Raw genomic sequence first — 18,929 nt, 5'->3', positions numbered from 1 at the left:
ATGAAGCAGGGCAAAGACTAATAGAGTTTTGCCAAGAAAATGCACTGATCATAACAAACACCCTCTTCCAACAACACAAGAGAAGACTCTACACATGGACATCACCAGATGGTCAACACCGAAATCAGATTGATTATATTCTTTGCAGCCAAAGATGGAGAAGCTCTATGCAGTCAGCAAAAACAAGACTGGGAGCTGACTGTGGCTCAGATCATGAACTCCTTATTGCCAAATTCAGACTGAAATTGAAGAAAGTGGGGAAAACCACTAGATCATTCAGGTATGACCTAAATCAAATCCCTTATGATTATACAGTGGAAGTGAGAAATAGATTTAAGGGACTAGATCTGATAGACAGAGTGCCTGACGAACTATGGACGGAGGTTCGTGACATTGTACAGGAGACAGGGATCAAGACCATCCCTGTGGAAAAGAAATGCAAAAAGGCAAAATGGCTGTCTGGGGAGGCCTTACAAATAGCTTTGAAAGAAGAGAAGTGTAAAGCAAAGGAGAAAAGGAAAGATATAGGCATCTGAATGCAGAGTTCCAAAGAATAGCAAGAAGAGATAAGAAAGCCTTCTTCAGCAATCAATGCAAAGAAATAGAGGAAAACAACAGAATGGGAAAGACTAGAGATCTCTTCAAGAAAATTAGAGATACCAAGGGAACATTTCATGCAAACATGGGCTCGATAAAGGACAGAAATGGTATGGACCTAACAGAAGCAGAAGATATTAAGAAGAGGTGGTAAGAATACACAGAAGAACTGTACAAAAAAGATCTTCACGATCCAGATAATCACGATGGTGTGATCACTCATCTAGAGCCCGACATCCTGGAATGTGAAGTCAAGTGCGCCTTAGAAAGCATCACTACGAACAAAGCTAGTGGAGGAGATGGAATTCCAGTTGAGCTATTTCAAATCCTGAAAGATGATGCTGTGAAAGTGCTGCACTCAATACGCCCGCAAATTTGGAAAACTCAGCAGTGGCCACAGGACTGGAAAAGGTCAGTTTTCATTCCAATCCCAAAGAAAGGCAATGCCAAAGAATGCTCAAACTACTGCACAATTGCACTCATCTCACACGCTAGTAAAGTAATGCTCAAAATTCTCCAAGCCAGGCTTCAGCAATATGTGAACCGTGAACTTCCTGATGTTCAAGCTGGTTTTAGAAAAGGCAGAGGAACCAGAGATCAAATTGCCAACATCCGCTGGATCATGGAAAAAGCAAGAGAGTTCCAGAAAAGCATCTATTTCTGCTTTATTGACTATGCCAAAGCCTTTGACTGTGTGGATCACAATAAACTGTGGAAAATTCTGAAAGAGATGGAAATACCAGACTACCTAATCTGCCTCTTGAGAAATTTGTATGCAGGTCAGGAAGCAACAGTTAGAACTGGACATGGAACCACAGACTGGTTCCAAATAGGAAAAGGAGTACGTCAAGGCTGTATATTGTCACCCTGCTTATTTAACTTATATGCAGAGTACATCATGAGAAACACTGGACTGGAAGAAACACACGCTGGAATCAAGATTGCTGGGAGAAATATCAATAACCTCAGATATGCAGATGACACCACCCTTATGGTAGAAAGTGAAGAGGAACTAAAAAGCCTCTTGATGAAAGTGAAAGAGGAGAGTGAAAAAGTTGTCTTAAAGCTCAACATTCAGAAAATGAAGATCATGGCATCCGGTCCCATCACTTCATGGGAAATAGATGGGTAAACAGTGGAAACAGTGTCAGACTTTATTTTTGGGGCTCCAAAATCACTGCAGATGGTGACTGCAGCCATGAAGTTAAAAGACGCTTACTCCTTGGAAGGAAAGTTATGACCAAGCTAGATAGCATATTCAAAAGCAGAGACATTACTTTGCCAACAAAGGTCCATCTAGTCAAGGCTATGGTTTTTCCTGTGGTCATGTATGGATGTGAGAGTTGGACTGTGAAGAAGGCTGAGCACCAAAGAATTGATGCCTTTGAACTGTGGTGTTGGAGAAGACTCTTGAGAGTCCCTTGGACTGCAAGGAGATCCAACCAGTCCATTCTGAAGGAGATCAGCCCTGGGATTTCTTTGGAAGGAATGATGCTAAAGCTGAAACTCCAGTACTTTGGGCACCTCATGCGAAGAGTTGACTCATTGGAAAAGACTCTGATGCTGGGAGGGATTGGGGGCAAGAGGAGAAGGGGACGCCAGAGGATGAGATGGCTGGATGGCATCACTGACTCGATGGATGTGAGTCTGGGTGAACTCCGGGAATTGGTGATGGACAGGGAGGCCTGGCGTGCTGTGATTCATGGGGTCGCAAAGAGTCGGATACGACTGAGTGACTGAACTGAACTGAACTGAATCACCGTGGCTGCCTCACTGCCTCTTAAATAAGCTGCCATCATTAGGACTATTCCCACTGTTTGAAAGCCCTTCTTGGAGGCCTTTGGGGCATGATGAGAAAAAGCCAAACATGTGTCCTCTTGTCAGTCTGTTTTATGATCTCAGTGCTCTCAGCAATCTTATTTATTAATTTTTGTACATACTTGTTTTCATATATCCTCCTCCATTTAGGTTCTTTGGACAAAGGCTTTGTCTCCATTTTATTTACTTTGGTTAACACTGTTGCTTAGAACATGTGTTCACTAAATATATATTAAATGAGAGGAAGGACCACAATTTGAAGCCAAGTTTCCCAGATTCTAATCCCTCTGTCCTTCCCAGTGTTAGTTGCTTAGTCATGTCTGACTGTTTATGACCTCAAGGACTATAGCCTGCCAGGCTTCTTTGTCCATGGGATTTCCCAGACAAAAACACTATGGTGGGTTGCCATTCCCTTCTCCAGGGACTCTTCCTGACCCAGGGATTGAACCTGGCTCTCCCACATCACAGGCAGATTCTTACTGTCTGAGCCACCAAGGAACTAAATATTATTCCTCCTCATTCAAAGCCCTTCAGTGTCTGCCTGAGGCTGCCATTAACCAAGCCTTGTGCTTTCAGAGCTGCATCTGGGAAGAGGTTTCTTCCTAATTTGTATTAAGGACCCATGAGGACTGGCAGAGACCCTGCTTCTTCCCACTAGACTAGGTTATCTCTTGGGAATGATGTTGCTAGGTTAATCAAACCATGCCTTAAGTGACAAATAATTATTAGCTCTACAGTCCAATAAATACAGAAGCCACTACTGTGCTACAGGTGGCTACCTGAATTTAAATTGATATTAATTAGAATTAAATAAAATTGAAATTCAGTTGGGCACATTTTGAATGTTTAACAGCCACATGACTAGTGGTTACCGTATTGGACAATATATATAGAGAGAATATTTTTATCACTACGGAAACTTCTATTGGATAGCACTGTTTTAAAGTAATAAAGATTTTAGAGATTTGCATGTAAAATAAAAGATTTTGTTTTCTTTATCAATGGAATGAAAAGGCTAGACTAAACTCAGTGGTCCTTTCTAGCCCAAACGAGACCAGTGTCTTGTATATTGCTAAATATAAATCTTACTACCTAAGTGATAGTGAGTGTTTTGCTACCTTTGCATGCTGCACTATTTCTAGAACTCCAGGCCTGTCTATTATTGAAGCCCACATTGTCAGGCTGGCATTTCCCTAAATAGAACTCTCTTCCTTGTTTTAATGGCAGCAATTAGATACCCTCTCCTTTCTCTTGTCCCAAATTCTCTCCCTAGTATTAACTAGCTAGGTTCAGGTTCAGCTTGCATCTGTGGCAGGTGGTTATTAACCTTATCTAAAAAAGATGATGTCACCTCTGAAGCTTTCATCATTAATGGTGGTGGTGCCTTTTTATACCTGTGTGTGTCCCCTGCAGTCACAGAGTGCCCTGGCCCAGGCCGTGAAGTCGGCCAAGCGTGATTGTGACCTTCTACGAGAGCAGTACGAGGAAGAGCAAGCAGCCAAGGCTGAGCTGCTGCAGGCCCTGCTCAAAGGCAATGCTGAAATGGTGAAGTGGAGGACCAAGTACGAGGATGACACCATCCAGCGTGCTGAGGACTTGGAGGATGCCAAGTGAGTGGGGCAGGGCTACCCTGACCCTGGAGTTAGTTATGCAGAGGACTCTGAGAATAGTGGCTTTGTCTTCAAGGCTTCACATGTGCACTTAGCAAGTCCTCACCAACTGTGTGAATAAGCCCAAGACCAAAGCTGAAACAGCCACCACTGGCAAGAAGCACATACTCTAGAGAGGTTCAAAAATTAATATTATAATACAGAGCGACAAACATTAGAGAGAAGTCCTGGGGGGAAAGGAGGTTCTTTCTAGAGATAGAAGAGAAGTCTTCACAGATGTGACTGAGCTATGGTCTGAAAACAGGCTAACATGTAAAATCCTGGGTTTCATTTGGAACACCAGAATAATGGAGTCCACGTCTGTATACATCTCCATACATTAAAGTTATCCAAAAATGTCTCTGATCTACAACTTGTAGACTACAAAGTTGTCTGTGAAGATGGACAGGGGCAGCTGGAAATGTGTTAGGATCTGTCATCCTGTCTATGGGACAAAAGTTCCTTTGAAAAGAAATCGCCTTTGGGCCACCTCTAAGGTTAGGACATAGACAACACTACACAAAGGCTTTAGAAGTTCTTCCGGGAACTACAGAAGTTTGGGGCCTACATGAATTAAGACTTAGTCCCAGGATGTAGTTCTAAAGCTTTTTGCTCAGAGGTCAAAGAACTGTGTGTCTTTGAGAGACAGTGTCAAACCAGCCTTAAAGGTTGACTCAAAATAGTATGTCCCTGGCTTGGTAGCTTAGCAAAAATCCAGGGAAGATCAATACGTTTCTCTTTAGTATCAACCAAATATATTATTTTTCAGTTCTTCACCTAAATCTTTGAAAGACATTGCTGTACATGTGCTGAACAGCTGCTGTATTCTGTCCCTAAAGGGGGGATACCAAGAGATCTGTCTCTGTAGCCACAATAACTTAAAAAGGGCTTTGTGATGACAGATACTAAAAATACCCATGGTGAATGCGTTAAAAACTCAGGACCACAGAAAAGTGGGGCCTTGAACTGAAATGGCTCCTCATATCCAAAATATGGCATTTGCTTCTAAAGTTAAGATTTTTTTTCCCTAATTGAAGAATTCCGGTGAAAGTGTCTACCAGTCATTCTGTTTGAAGATTTCTAAGAGACAGAAAAGAGAGAAAGTATGTGGGTTACTTATGACCACATAGATTTGTTTGAACTAACAAATCATGGTCTTATAGTCGATGACAACTAGAGAGAAATGGCAAATGTGATTATATCTGAAGACTTTTTTTTTTTTTTTTTTGTGCTTTAAACTTAAACAACAAATAAATAAAGCATTATCTCTATGATGCTTTGCCTCTAAATCCCCTCAGGGAGGTGGAATTACAAAAAAATCTAGGATTGTATTTTTTTGTTTTAAATTGGAAAGTTGAAGATCTGTCTGCTTAGATTTCCAGGCTTGGGTTAGTTTAGTGGAATCAAGCTCCCCCATGAGCCCATTTAGTGCCTCTGAGCTCTGAGTTTCCCCGAGGAAAGGGATTTGATTTCTTCTTCTCCCACATCTTCTTGCATATTCTAGGCAACCATGTAGGTGCTTATGGTTGGCAAGTTAAAGAGCAAAATGGCAGTTGGCAGTAAATGTAGAAAAACATTATCAGCCAAATGAAGGTGATCAGTTGTCCAGTTTGCCCTGGATTTGCCAGATTTGAGCCCTGATAGCCCTGTGTCCTGGCACAACCCCTCAGTCCCTCAGCAGTTGGTCAACCAAAGTAAAATTCCTGTTTTCTGGTTCCAGTTAAGCATTTCTAAACTAGTTAACATATGTGCAATTATTTTACAAGATTCTTGTTTTAAGTGGGATAGAACATCAGAATCTCCTATTTTTTATCCAGCTTTATAGAAATATGATTGACATACACCATTGTGTATGGTGTACAGTTAAGGTGTACAATATAATAATTTGAAATATGCACATGTTGTGAAATCTTTACCACAGTATGGTTGGTTAATACCTCCTTTACCCCACAGAATTACCATTTTGTTATTGTTGTTATGGTGAGAAAATTAAAGCTCTATTCTCATAGCAACACTCACATATATAATACAATATTATCAACAATAGTCACCATGCAGTACATCAGAGTCTTCTCTTAACAGTTAAGAAGAATGAAGCAAAGACATGAAGTGACTATGGCTAGAAAGCCAGTGAGCAAAGAGTAGTTGTTGGAGCCCAGGTCCTTCCTGGACACTGAGCACAGGTTGGTTTTGACAGGATTCCTAAAGGGGGCTTTATGAGCACATTGCTCTGTTGGGTTAGTTATGTGGCACATATTAATTCCTGAGGACCATTTTCTGTTTAATAACAGTAGATTGGAAAAAGCTTTGGTACATACAGTACCTTTCATGTAAGAGGTGTGGGTGTGATGAATGAGTAGAATGGAACTACCAGTGTCCCTGCAGGAGACATGAACAAGAGAACACATTGCATCCATTAGGGAGCATAAGAGCACTGCATTGTAAGTGTGGTGGAAGGGAAGCATTTTAATAAGCTGCTCCATCTCAGAGTATGCTGAAGGGAGGACAGACAGAGGCTAAAGTATCCCTAACAGCAGCAGGACCTGATAAGTGAGCATACCGCTGGGATGGATGTGGGTATACACGGTGGGGAAGAGGAGCCCAGTTGGAGAAGAAATTCAGAGAAGAGAGAATCTGGGCATGTTTAAAAGTCAGATGATGAGAGGGGGAGACAGTGAGCAGGAGAGAGCTGAAGAAGGCTCTTTGCAAGCAAGGTAGCCAAGGAACTCTTTAGAGACTGCTGCTGCTGCTGCTGCTAAGTCACTTCAGTCGTGTCCGACTCTGTGTGACCCCATAGACGGCAGCCCACCAGGCTTCCCGTCCCTGGGATTCTCCAGGCAAGAACACTGGAGTGGGTTGCCATTTCCCTCTTCAATGCATGAATGTGAAAAGTGAAAGTGAAGTCGCTCAGTCGTGTCAGACTCTTAGCGACCCCATGGACTGCAGCCTACCAGGCTCCTCTGTCCATGGGATTTTCTAGGCAAAAGTACTGGAGTGGTGTGCCATTGCCTTCTCCGCTTTAGAGACTAGATATGCCCAAAACTTTTTAACAGTTGCTTACTGCTGGGTGTTCAGTACCATCTTCCTCTTATTCCCTTTTCTTGTTCTGGATAATGTCTGCATTGCTTATTTAAGGTTCAGGGAAAGCAGATACTTACAGGGATTCAGAGATTCTGAGTTTTAAGTCCAGGTTGCCAAAGGGTGGGGGAACATAAAGGACCTGTGGACACAGGAGCCAGAGGGTGGTGGTCAGCAGATATCTGGGTTCTACAGCACAAGGAGGTCTTTTTCAGACACAAGGTACTTCCCTTCATACTGTGAAACCACCCTTGGGGGCTCCCCTGTTTGCACCGCAGCGCTGTGTTTAATAAGGACACATTGGATGAGAGTTGTGGCTTCATTCCCCTTTGGGCCTCCTCTTCTCAGGAAGAAGCTGGCACTTCGGTTGCAGGAGGCTGCGGAAGCCATGGGGGTGGCCAATGCCAGAAACGCCTCCCTGGAGAGGGCCAGGCTCCGACTGCAGCTTGAGCTCGGGGACACCCTGTCTGATCTCGGGCAGGCGCGGTCTGCGGCTGCCGCACTCAACCAGAAGCAGCAGCATTTTGACAAGAGCCTGGACGACTGGAGGCGGAAGCACGAGGAGTCCCAGGCGATGCTGGATGCCGCAAAAAAGGAGGCCCGCGCCCTCAGCATCCAGCTCCTGGAGCTCAGGCACAGCTACGAGGAGGGCACCATGAGCCAGGAGGCCCTGCGGAGGGAGAATAAGCACCTGAAAGGTACATTGTGTTGAGAAGCCAGCCGGGCACCGGAAGTGCTCTCGCCGGGGACTCGGCCGCCGCCTCCAGCATAGAGGGCTCAGCCTCTTCACAGTCCTGCTTGGGTCTTAACTTTGCCATTTGTAATACTTCCTTTGGATTTTTTTTTTTTTTTTTTTTTAACGACAGATACTATTTTCATTAAATGAGTTCTAAAAATAAGACTACATTGCTGCCTTCAGCCCCAGTTCCCCGCAGTAAAGTAAGCGTATTAAGAATTTCTTTATATCTCTAGCCTTACCAAGATTTTCCATGCACATATGCAGGCAAGTATTTTTTTTTAACTTAAATTGCAGATTATTCTGTACCTTTTAAAAATTTATTAATATATTTTCTCATTTAACAAATACTTCAAAAGCCTAGCCTGTGTGCCAGGCACTGTTCTTTATACAAATATTCATTATTTAAGTCTCAGAACAATCTTATGAGTTAGTTTCTCTATCTGTAAAATGCAGACTAGATTGAGTCATTTAAGTTTAAGAACTTGGCCAAATTCACATTTGCTAAGTGGCTGATCTGAGATTTGAGCCCAGACAGCTTGATTCTACCACATACGTACTTAACTATGGGCTTTGCCACCAGGCCTGTACCTGTAGCCTACCACGTGATTGTTATTAGCAACAGTGTTTATAATAAGGATAACTGACACATTTCAATAGACCTTATTCATTTTAGATACAATTTTCCACAATTATAAATAATCCTATATTGTACATCCCTGTACATATATTTGTGGACATGTACAAATATTTCAGTAGGATAAAGTCCTAGAAATGAAATTGCTGGGTTAAAGGAATGAATTTTTAAATTTTAAAATACTGCCCAGCAGCCCTTCAAAGAGGGCTGCCAATTTATAGCAGCACCAGCAGTGACATGTGTTACAATCCTGAGGTGCCCTGGGAATAAGGTCATTACTCTTGGAGACATAAATAAAACCTGCTTTCTCTGTTGATCTATACCGTCTGTGATCAGTTCACTGGGCCCGTGAGGGGTGCTGGAACAGTTAGAAAACTTTGATGGTGTCAGAAGCACCTAGAGGGCTTGTTAAAACCCAGTTGGGGTTTAACCCCTCCCTCAGAGTTTCTGATCTGGTAAGTCTAGGAAGGGGTCTGAGAATTTGTATTTCTAGTAAGTTCCCAGAAATACAAATGGAGACCTCACTTGGTCTGGGGTGGAGCTTGGGCAGAAGTGTGTTTCAGAAGCTCTCCAAGTAATTCTAAGGTGTGGTCAGAGTAGAGAATCACTGCCTTGAGTTTTCTCTTAGGAGCCTGTCTTCTGGACAGGCTATATCAGACAAGAATCTGTTATTCACATGAGAATTATCATCTAATGGGTTTGTTTTTGTAACTTAAAACTTCTTGTCCCATCCTGTCTTAGGCTAGGTATCCTCCGAGCCAGAGAAGCAGACAGGCTCTTGAACACCTTCCACTGCCTCTGGACTGTGGGTAATTCCCAGAGCACTTGGCCCTGCTCTGCTCCTCTAAGGTTCCAGAGGCTTCCTCAATGAAAAGGCAGAACTGACAGTAACAGGGTCCGGTGGTGGAGATTTTATCACTTCTGGATGCCTTGCTCTGTCAAAGGCTTGTGTTCATGAGAGGGTTCATGCGTTGGCTCCTGGCAGACAATGACACGCTGTAAGTTCCCATCCTGGTGTTGCAACTGCTGTCACAACAGCCACCATTATTGGTGTTCATAGCTAAGCTCTTCCACTGAAATAATGACTCCAGGTCTGTGTCCTAGGGCCCCACCAGGCAGTATCTGGTGTGGCTCTGACAAGTGGATTGGCATGTACAGTTGCACAGGTTGTTTGATGCAAATATTCTAAGAAGCACCGTTCTCACCAGTAGTTGTAGACAGCTTTCTGGCAGATTCTAAAAGAATATATTGAAAAGGTATTCATTTTTTCAAATTCAAACAAAGATCCCATAGTGCCAGCAGTGGCCTTGTCATCAAGTTACCAAGAATGGCATGACCAGGGTCCCAGGTGGCCTTCCAGAACAGTCTGTTATGCCTGATAGCATGGGTCTGAGACTGGTTCCTTTCACTAATTTTGTCTTTCTTTCCTCCCCAGAGGAGATTTCTAATCTGACAAATCAGGTGAGAGAAGGAAAGAAGAACTTAAGTAAAATGGAAAAGGTCAAGAAACAGATTGAACAAGAAAAGAATGAAGTTCAGATGGCATTGGAAGAGGCTGAGGTATTACCTCTGGGGAGCAAAGAAGACTTTTATCATTGTGACAGTGCAGAAGATCTGCATTCTAATAACACCACCACCACAAAGACACTTAAGGCTTAACTGCATGCTTGGAACTATGCCAAGTGCTTTGTATGCACTATTTTGTGTAATATCCCTAGCAGACTGTTGTTCTCATTGTGCAAATGAGATTGAGGCTCATTGAACAGGATAAACAATTGTGATGCAGACTCTTGACTGTAAGGAAAACAGGAACCGTGTGTATCTTGTTTCCTGACTTTTCCCCATTACCTAGACCCTTGCTGCTCTAAATGTGGCCTGGAGACCAGTTGCCTGGGCATCGCTGGGGAGCTTGTTAGAAATTCAGACTCTCAGCCCTCTCCCCAGCTCTGTTGAATCAGAATCTGCATTTAAACAAGATTCCTGGGAGGCACTGGACTAGAACATTGCCTGGTGTATAGGAGAAGTTCAATAAATATTTGTTGGATGTTTCATAGCTAAATATCCTCATACCTGACCCTCTCTTTAAATGAAATCAGTCAAAACCTTTTTTTTCCCCCAAAAACTTTGGTTTTAAAAATGAATTCAAAGCAATGTTCTCATTTGTTGCTGAAAACTCATCTTTGTGAAGGTTGTTTGATAGGAGTGTTTTCAGTGTTATGGATTAAATGTTCAGGAAGAATATCTGGCTTTATCCCTAGGCATGTGCTAGCTAGTGATTGAAAGGACCCCCGAGAAAATATTTTTGCCAAAGAGGCTGAATTCAGAAGGAAGTTATCCTGTCATGGTCATTAAGTAGTTAACAAGGCCTACAAAGCTTCTGTTCTCACAGTTGAATTGCATTTTCTTGACCCACCCTTTGACCAAGCACCAGGTAGCATTCAAAATGCACGTCTCATCCACTTACCTTCTAACAGAGACAATCAGTTTTAAAAAGGCATAGCATTCAGTTTCAGGCACAGGCCTTTTGAAAGGTGCTGTAATGAAAAAATGAAACCCCAAAGGATTGCTCTATGTCAAGCAATGTCAGTTTATCCCACCATCACATTTCTGTAAGAAATCTGCCAGGCAGATGTGTCAACTGGATGGCTCTTGACAGAGCACTTGCCTTTTCATGCAAATTGTTTTCTGAGATCTATATTTTATATAGAATCCTTTCAGTTGGCATTGTGGTGTCCCCTAAAGTGGTTGAACTTTGTTTCATTCACTTGTTTCCTTTGGTTCTCCAGTCACCTTGGCTAGGAACTTTCTAAAGCCACTACCTTAACCTCCAAAAGTAACTTTTACAGTAGAAATTTCAAGCAACATGAGAAGCCAATGAGAGCTATGATTGGGCAAGGTTAATGTTAGTCCTACATAACATGTAGAAGTCTTTTTCATTAAATTGACTGGCACAATGAAGGGAGATGGTTAAGGCCATAGCGTTCCTACCATTTAGTAGCACTGCTGCTGCTGCTGCTAAGTCACTTCAGTCGTGTCCGACTCTGTGCGACCCCATAGACGGCAGCCCACCAGGCTCCCCCATCCCTGGGATTCTCCAGGCAAGAACACTGGAGTGGGTTGCCATTTCCTTCTCCAATGCATGAAAGTGAAAAGTGAAAGTGAAGTCGCTCAGTCGTGTCCGACTCTTCACGACCTCATGGACAGCAGCAGCCTACCAGGCTCCTCTGTCCATGGGATTTTCAGGCAAGAGTACTGGCGTGGGGTGCCATTGCCTTCTCCATTAGTAGCACTAGATGGCGTTATATTCTATTCACATTTTCTCAAGTTTTGTCTTCACCTGCATCCATGAATACTTCATCAACTTGGACATGTATTTGTAATACTGGGTTATTTATTTTTCTGGGTGAGCCTTAATGAAAAACATTATCAGACTATTTTTGAAGTCACAAAGCTCAAACTATTGCAGGTCACCTTCAAAGATTCACTTTCTCAGGGCATTCAAAAGGGTTAGAGGTGACAGTTTCCCCTGGAAGGAAAGGCACCATTCCCTCAGAGGAAATTGCTATCCAAGCATTTTTTAAATTTTCTTTTATATTGAAGTTAGTATTGTGAGAACAGCAGCAAGGCTTTAAGCCATATTAAATTCCCAACATCTTTCTTATTTTTATTTTGAAACTGCTACTTGGTTTTACTTTCCACTTTTGGTATTATGTGCTAAGCACTCCTGAGAAGAGGCTATAAAAGTGGCTTCTGCCCTCAGGACTGTCTGCCAGTAGCCAACTGACCGATAGATCGTTGTCACCTCTTGTCCCCTTTATAAACATCCTCCTCTGTCATCTCCAAGTGTTCTGTTTGTTTCTTCTTCTATATGAAATTTTATCTGTGGAACAGACTTTCAAATTTAATCAGACCTACCCTTTTCAACTTGAAACACCTTTATAACATTTCTGGAAGTAATTGCCTTGCCTATATTTAACATTCAAAGGAGCAGGAGCCTTCCCTGCCTGTCAGAGCAATCCATTTGAAGTAATAGTAATAGTTACGATAATAATGGCTCACACCAAGCATTATGTGTCAGGTATACCCCAGTTTCCTTTATTTGAGCGCTCTCCTGTTCCTTGCTCCCCAAATGCTTTCAACTTTTTCTCTATCCCTCTGTGATGTTCAAAATTGAAGTTTCCAGTAGGAGTTATCACCTTCCATGTTTTAGCTTTCATACTTTTATTGATTCATCCTAAAGATGGAACCACTAAAAAAAAGTCTAGAGTAATAAATTTAAAAATTGAAATGTAATCATAGACAAGATTGAACATTTCTACTTAAAAAAAAATGCTTGAGATTCTAGTTCTTGAACTACAGCTGAAAGCCCTCCGGATGTCAGAGCTATAACTAACATGACAAAGAAAGGTAATCACTTGTCTCTCATCCTGTTTCAGTCTTCAGGAATCTGATTTGAACTTTGACTATTCCTAGCAATTCCAAAGAGAGCTCCATTAGTGACATATATTTAGAGAAAAAAATACTTTTGTCCAAAAGTGGGCTTAATTTAATGCTTTTTATTTGTGTATTTCAGGGAGCTCTGGAGCGTAATGAAAGCAAGGTTCTTCGTTTGCAGCTTGAACTCTCAGACACTAAAGCGGAACTTGAAAGGAAGCTTTCAGAGAAAGATGAAGAAATAGAAAATTTTAGGTATGTACAATTATTTTGATGAACAACAGTTACATGTTTCAGGATCCTTAACTGAACAAGGATTCATTGTGTTTGGCTACTTTTATAACCTTTGTTGGAATATCAGCACAGAGACCGCTGGTCTGACCCAACACTAGACTCTTCCTAGTCAGCACAGCACTGTTAGTATAAAAGGATACCTCTAACATGATTACTATTAATGTTTATGATTTTCTTATTCAAGCAGCTTTTACTTGCGTACAAAACTCAAGATAACACACCAAAAAAAGCCAAAGTATGTGGATAAGGACTGTATATACTGCCTGGGTCTCCCTACAACAAGCTTCTTTCTTGAGTATTCAAGACACTGACTGATGGTGCCGAACAGTGAAGGAAAAGAACCCAAAAAAAAGTGATGCTGGACATTAAAATTAATGTCAGATCAGAGTGAAGTTTCCACCTCCCCCCTGCCTGTACCTGTAGCCATTTGTTTGGAGAGGGGCTAAAGCTAAGAGCTAAGCTGCTTATTGAATCCCTGTTGAAGCAGCTGAGTCTTAATAGTCAGGAAACTGAATTAAATAGGAATCCTGGGTTGCAGGATCTTTTCTTAGCTTCATCATAACAAGCTGATGATTTTAGACATCTCACTTCTTAGCTTCTCAGTGAAGTGAGGGGATGAAAGCAGCCCCATCCGTGTCACAGAAGGTGGCAAGGAAGATCAGTAAGCCAATGTTGGCAAAGCACTTCATGCTCTGTAGATCAAAGACACCATTATAAACACATGGAATTAGCTATGATTGTATTATCCATCTGATCTGTTCCCTTAAGTCAGTGCCATATGTCAGCAAGGAAAAGCATTTTTGAGTCTGAGGTTCAACTGGCAATTTGCTTTCAACATGTTTGTTAAACCATTAAGAGAAAAGGTTACCATGTTCAGTTAAACTGGCCTCTTCCCCGTAGCCCACCTTCAGACAAAACTCCCATGGGGGTCATCTTTTTAATGAGGGTGTCAAGCCAAATTTGGTCCTCTGTGTGCTTTGAGTTATCTTTGCTCTCACTCACCGGCACTTTCCTCTATAGGACTGACGGTGGGGATGAAATCTGGTCTACTTAAGAGGCTGTGCCTAAAAGACTTTTTTTTTTTTATAAAGGGCAAAAACATTGGACCTTGATATTTGCCCTACTTCCTTCCACGAGGAACAAAAACGAATGTCTCCTTGTACCATTAAAAAAAAAAAAAAAAAAAACTCGTTTCAGGTAACGTCAAACCTGTGCCTATTAATAAACCCAGCTAAGAAAAAATGAGTCCTCAGAGAGTCTGCGTCTTGTCAGGTACCTCTGATGTCGTAGAGAGAGCTGTTCACCAATTATAATAATTTAAGTGCAAAGGAAGCTGGAGATCCAAACAGCTAGGGCTGGGAGAAGAAAGAATTGAAGCTGAGGCGGGAGCTGTCAAGGGGCTGAAAAAAGAAGGGCGGGCTGGAGGGAGGAGTGAGCTGTTCATGAGTTTTAGTTAATGATTCATAATAACTGTAATAGCTACATCCGGAAAGGAAAGATGAGTATATCTTAACAAAATATCACAAGTACTTTGTAGACCCTTTCTGTCTGAGTGCCCCATGCCAGTGGAGACTAGATCAGAAACCCTTAATCAGAGGGTCTAGTCTGACTTCAGGGCTAGGAGAGGAAGGGATCTTAAGAAAACGGAAGAGAACACCAAGGGGAAATACTAGCAAAACATAGGATTTTGAGCAATCAAAGATAAGCCAGGTAAAATCTAGGACTCAAGGGAAATATTGCCTGAGGAAAAGATGAGGCTCAAGGTCCTATTTCACATAATGCTTGGATAACTCCGTAGAAACTGAGGGAGGCATAGGATACAGGACTCAGGATGCTGAAGGGACCAGGAGTACCTCTGAGAGAGACTCAGAGGCAAAGGTAAAAACCTTGGTAGGGCTGCAAATTCTGGTAATTCATTCACTTCACTGATGCTCTGCCTCCCAGCCCACTGTTCTTCCATTAGGTGAGGGCTGATCCTTCGTGAGCCAGGCTGGAAGCCTGTTGGGGTGAAAGAATGAGTGGCTCATATGTGGGTTGTATGTTTCACTTGTTCCATAGTTATTGAGCACTTCATGTTGGCAACATGCTGTGTCTGCTATTCTAGATAGGGCTTCGCAAACTTTTATGAATCGATAGGGCTTTTTTTGCGGAGAAGGCAATGGCACCCCACTCCAGTACACTTGCCTGGAAAATCCCATGGATGGAGGAGCCTGGTGGGCTGCAGTCCATGGGGTTGCTAGGAGTCAGACAAGACTCAGCGACTTCACTTTCTCTTTTCACTTTCATGCATTGGAGAAGGAAATGGCGGCCCACTCCAGTGTTCTTGCCTGGAGAATCCCAAGGATGGGGGAGCCTGGTGTGCTGCCATCTCTGGTGTCACACAGAGTTGGACACGACTGAAGTGACTTAGTATAGCATAGGGCTTTTTTGTTTCCTTACAAATGTTGTAATTAGCAAAGCTAGAGTTAGAGAGGTGATAATGCAGTCACTGATGGAAGGAGGGGCTTTGATCCTCACCCTCCTCTACCAGGAAAGCAAGAGTGATATCCACGGCCAGCTTGAAGGCCAACTGGCAGCTGTGACCGCCGTCTAAGTCGGGCCCTGCTGCAAGGCCCCAGCCGGGATTGAAAATAAGTTAGGTGTGTGTCCTGAATCTTCCAGGGCCACTGGCTAAGTACATCCCCCTCCCAACTCAGGGTATTCATGAAAATGCTGAAATGTGTGGGGGCTTCTCAGTGGACCAAAACTGGGGTGTCCCAGCATGCATTCTGCTCTCTCCAGACACACCCAGAGAGATGCTGGGGAAGGAGTTTTGGGGAGTGAGGCACCAAAATTCCCTATGCTATCAAAATGTATTTGTTTGCTTTGCTTTGATCATCTATGGAAGGGTTAGGCAAGCTTTTTATTTATGGCATCAGATGGTAAATATTTTTGGCTTTGTGGACCATTGAGTCTCAGTTGCAGCTACTCAAGTCTGCAACCTTAGCTTGAAAGCAGCCATAAGAGATCAAATGACATGGCCGAATTTGGCCCAGAGCCCATAGTTAGCTCACCCCTGACCTGTGACCTCAGGTTCCTAGGAATGATCCATCATCTTTTCCTTCCATATGGTTCACTCCTCTGAACTTAGTAATACTGAACTTTGCCACATGGTCTTCATCTACATGCACTATCCAACTTAATTTCTTTTATTGTCTGAGTCTCTTCCAGAAGAATATGTTTAAATTTCTTCTCCTGTCTAAGTAAAATATTTTAGCACAACTTCAAGATACAGGATCTCAAAATCAGGCATGGCATTTAGTTAGCAAAATATCTTGTTAATCATTTTAAAACTGAATCGTATGTATTAGAATTAAGGAAAATCTTTCATTTCTGTGATATAGATGAGCAACGTTGCAAGAGAAAAATATTACTGATTGAATTGACAGTTTAAAATCCTTAGCTTTTTCAGAATTTAAGCTTTTATTCTGATTTTGTTTGCATTTGTTTTCTTTCCTCAAATTATATTTCACATTTTGGGAAAAATAGAAAAGGAACTTTTACCATATTGCCTTGGTCTTGACTGCTTCATTTTTCTTTAAAAAAAAATGTGCTTGAGGAGTTTTCATTTGAAAGATTTCTTGACTCTGCGTGGAATGTGCTGATTGTTTAGTGGCAATTCTCCAGGCCTGTATTATATGGAAGCCTCTTAAACCGTAGCACTTTCTACTTGTCTGTAGGTACTCATGAAATTGCATAAACAACTGTGGAAAAAGTACAGTTGAAACATCCATTTTGTTTGCTTAAGTGGATTATATCTCTGTACGGAGGATTTTGACACCAGCCTAGTGATGCTTTAGTGTTCCTGTATAAGTAGAGTCAGTTCAGCAAAAATGAGTTTCCTTATGTAAGACAGAGCAATATCTCAAAGCTTTCAGTGCTGTTGAGTATGTGTCCCTGTAGTACTTGTGGGCTAGGGCTGCCATAACAAAATAGACTGGGTGGCTTAAATAGCAGAAATTTATTTTCTCACATTTCTGGAGGTTGGAGGTTCAAGATCAAGATGTTCCCCCTGAGACCTCTCTCCTTGGTTTGCTGGATCCTCACATTTTCTTTTCTCTGTGCACACTCATCCCTAAAGTTTCTGTCTGTGTCCACATTTCCTATTCTTCTAAAGACATCAGTAAGATTGGATTCAGTTCAGTCGCTCAGTCATGTCCGACTCTTTGTGACCCCATGAATTGCAGCATGCCAGGCCTCCCTGTCCATCACCAACTCCTGGAGTTCACCCAAACTCACGCCCATCGAGTCAGTGATGCCATCCAGCTACCTCATCCTCCGTCGTCCCCTTCTCCTCCTGCCCCCAGTCCCTACCAGCATCAGAGTCTTTTCCAATGAGTCAACTCTTCGCATGAGGTGGCCAAAGTATTGGAGTTTCAGCTTTAGCATCAGTCCTTCCAAAGAATACCCAGGACTGATCTCCTTTAGAATGGACTAGTTGGATCTCTTTGCAGTCCAAGGGACTCTCAAGAGTCTTCTCCAACACCACAGTTCAAAAGCATCAATTCTTTGGTGCTCACCACCCTAAGGGCCTCATTTAACTTAATCACCTCTTTAAAGGTCCTGTCTTCAAATACACTTGCATTCTGAGGTACTGGGGTTTAGGGCTTCAACATATGAGTTTGGTTGGGGTGGGGAGAGAGACACAATTCAGTCATAATAGTCTCTAGTGACTTTATATGCTGGCATCCCTGTGGGATCCTCTTCTGGCAGCCAAGCAAAAGCCCAGGACCTAAAGGCAGGCAGGAGAGTCTGACCACAGCATATGGAGGCACAGGAGATGTACTAATTCTGGGCTCTGGGGCCAGAAAGTTTTTTCTCTTACATTTGCATAATTACTTCTGAACGCCCCCTCCATCAATGGGGTGAAGTGTGGTCATGAAAAGTGGCACCTCCACCTGTCACCTAGTTGAAAACTCTGACCACACTCTTACTCCTCTGCAGGCTGCGTGTCTTCCTGATTGGCCTTGGAGCTCAGAACACAGGCTCAGCGATAACTCAGTGTGGAACCTAATTCTGACTCAAAATGAGCATGTGTCTGCTATTTGTGCTGATAGACTCTATGAGTATGGCTTGTCTTATCTGTCCAGTATTAGGCCCTGCTTCATAGGGTGAGTTTAACAGGGCCTGTGTTAGTTATAACGGTTACATTGTCCTAACTCACAACCACCCAATCTCAATGGCTTAAAAGTGTATTTTTGCTTTGTGTCAGAGTCCAGTGTGGGGTAGGATGGAGAGTGGGCCACTACTCTTCCAAGTCATTCAAGAACTCAGGTTCCTTCCATCTTTTGATGCCAGAGGGTTCATTTGTGGCCATCAGGTTTGCCATTGATGGGGAAGAGAACATAGGATCATGAGTAAAAAGTTGTATGTGTGAGGCTTGGAAACACTTTTGCCCATATCAGTTGGTCAGAATTCAGTCACACAGTCCCAGACTTTCTGCAAGAGGGTTGGGAAATGATTTCTCGGGGTTCCCCATATTTTTCCTTTGTCTTCCTGAACACACATCTATTGTGTAAGCTTCTGGCACTTTGCAAAAATGGTTTCAGCATGGATGTTATAAAGGCATGTTGAAGTAATTCAATATCACACAGCAGTTAGTTTTCTCAGCCTATCCTTGGTTGTACTCCCAAACTCCTGGAGAAAG

General features: G+C 42.6%; 1 protein-coding gene across 1 annotated transcript in view; it reads left to right on the top strand.

Moving 5' to 3' along the window:
* MYH15 (myosin heavy chain 15) overlaps nucleotides 1-18,929 on the top strand; it is a 112,129-nt gene that overhangs the window by 72,508 nt on the left and 20,692 nt on the right. Inside the window, exons 20-23 of the mRNA XM_070800492.1 lie at nucleotides 3,829-4,025; nucleotides 7,491-7,840; nucleotides 9,951-10,075; nucleotides 13,089-13,204. Of these exons, the coding sequence (XP_070656593.1) occupies nucleotides 3,829-4,025; nucleotides 7,491-7,840; nucleotides 9,951-10,075; nucleotides 13,089-13,204 (788 nt within the window). The remainder of the gene's footprint in view (nucleotides 1-3,828; nucleotides 4,026-7,490; nucleotides 7,841-9,950; nucleotides 10,076-13,088; nucleotides 13,205-18,929) is intronic.

The sequence above is a fragment of the Bos indicus genome, chromosome 1, assembly GCF_029378745.1.
Source record: "Bos indicus isolate NIAB-ARS_2022 breed Sahiwal x Tharparkar chromosome 1, NIAB-ARS_B.indTharparkar_mat_pri_1.0, whole genome shotgun sequence".
In the NCBI taxonomy this organism is placed as follows: domain Eukaryota; kingdom Metazoa; phylum Chordata; class Mammalia; order Artiodactyla; family Bovidae; genus Bos; species Bos indicus.
The sequence above is the reverse complement of the archived record's forward strand: the minus strand, read 5'-3'. Positions and strand labels throughout refer to the sequence as shown.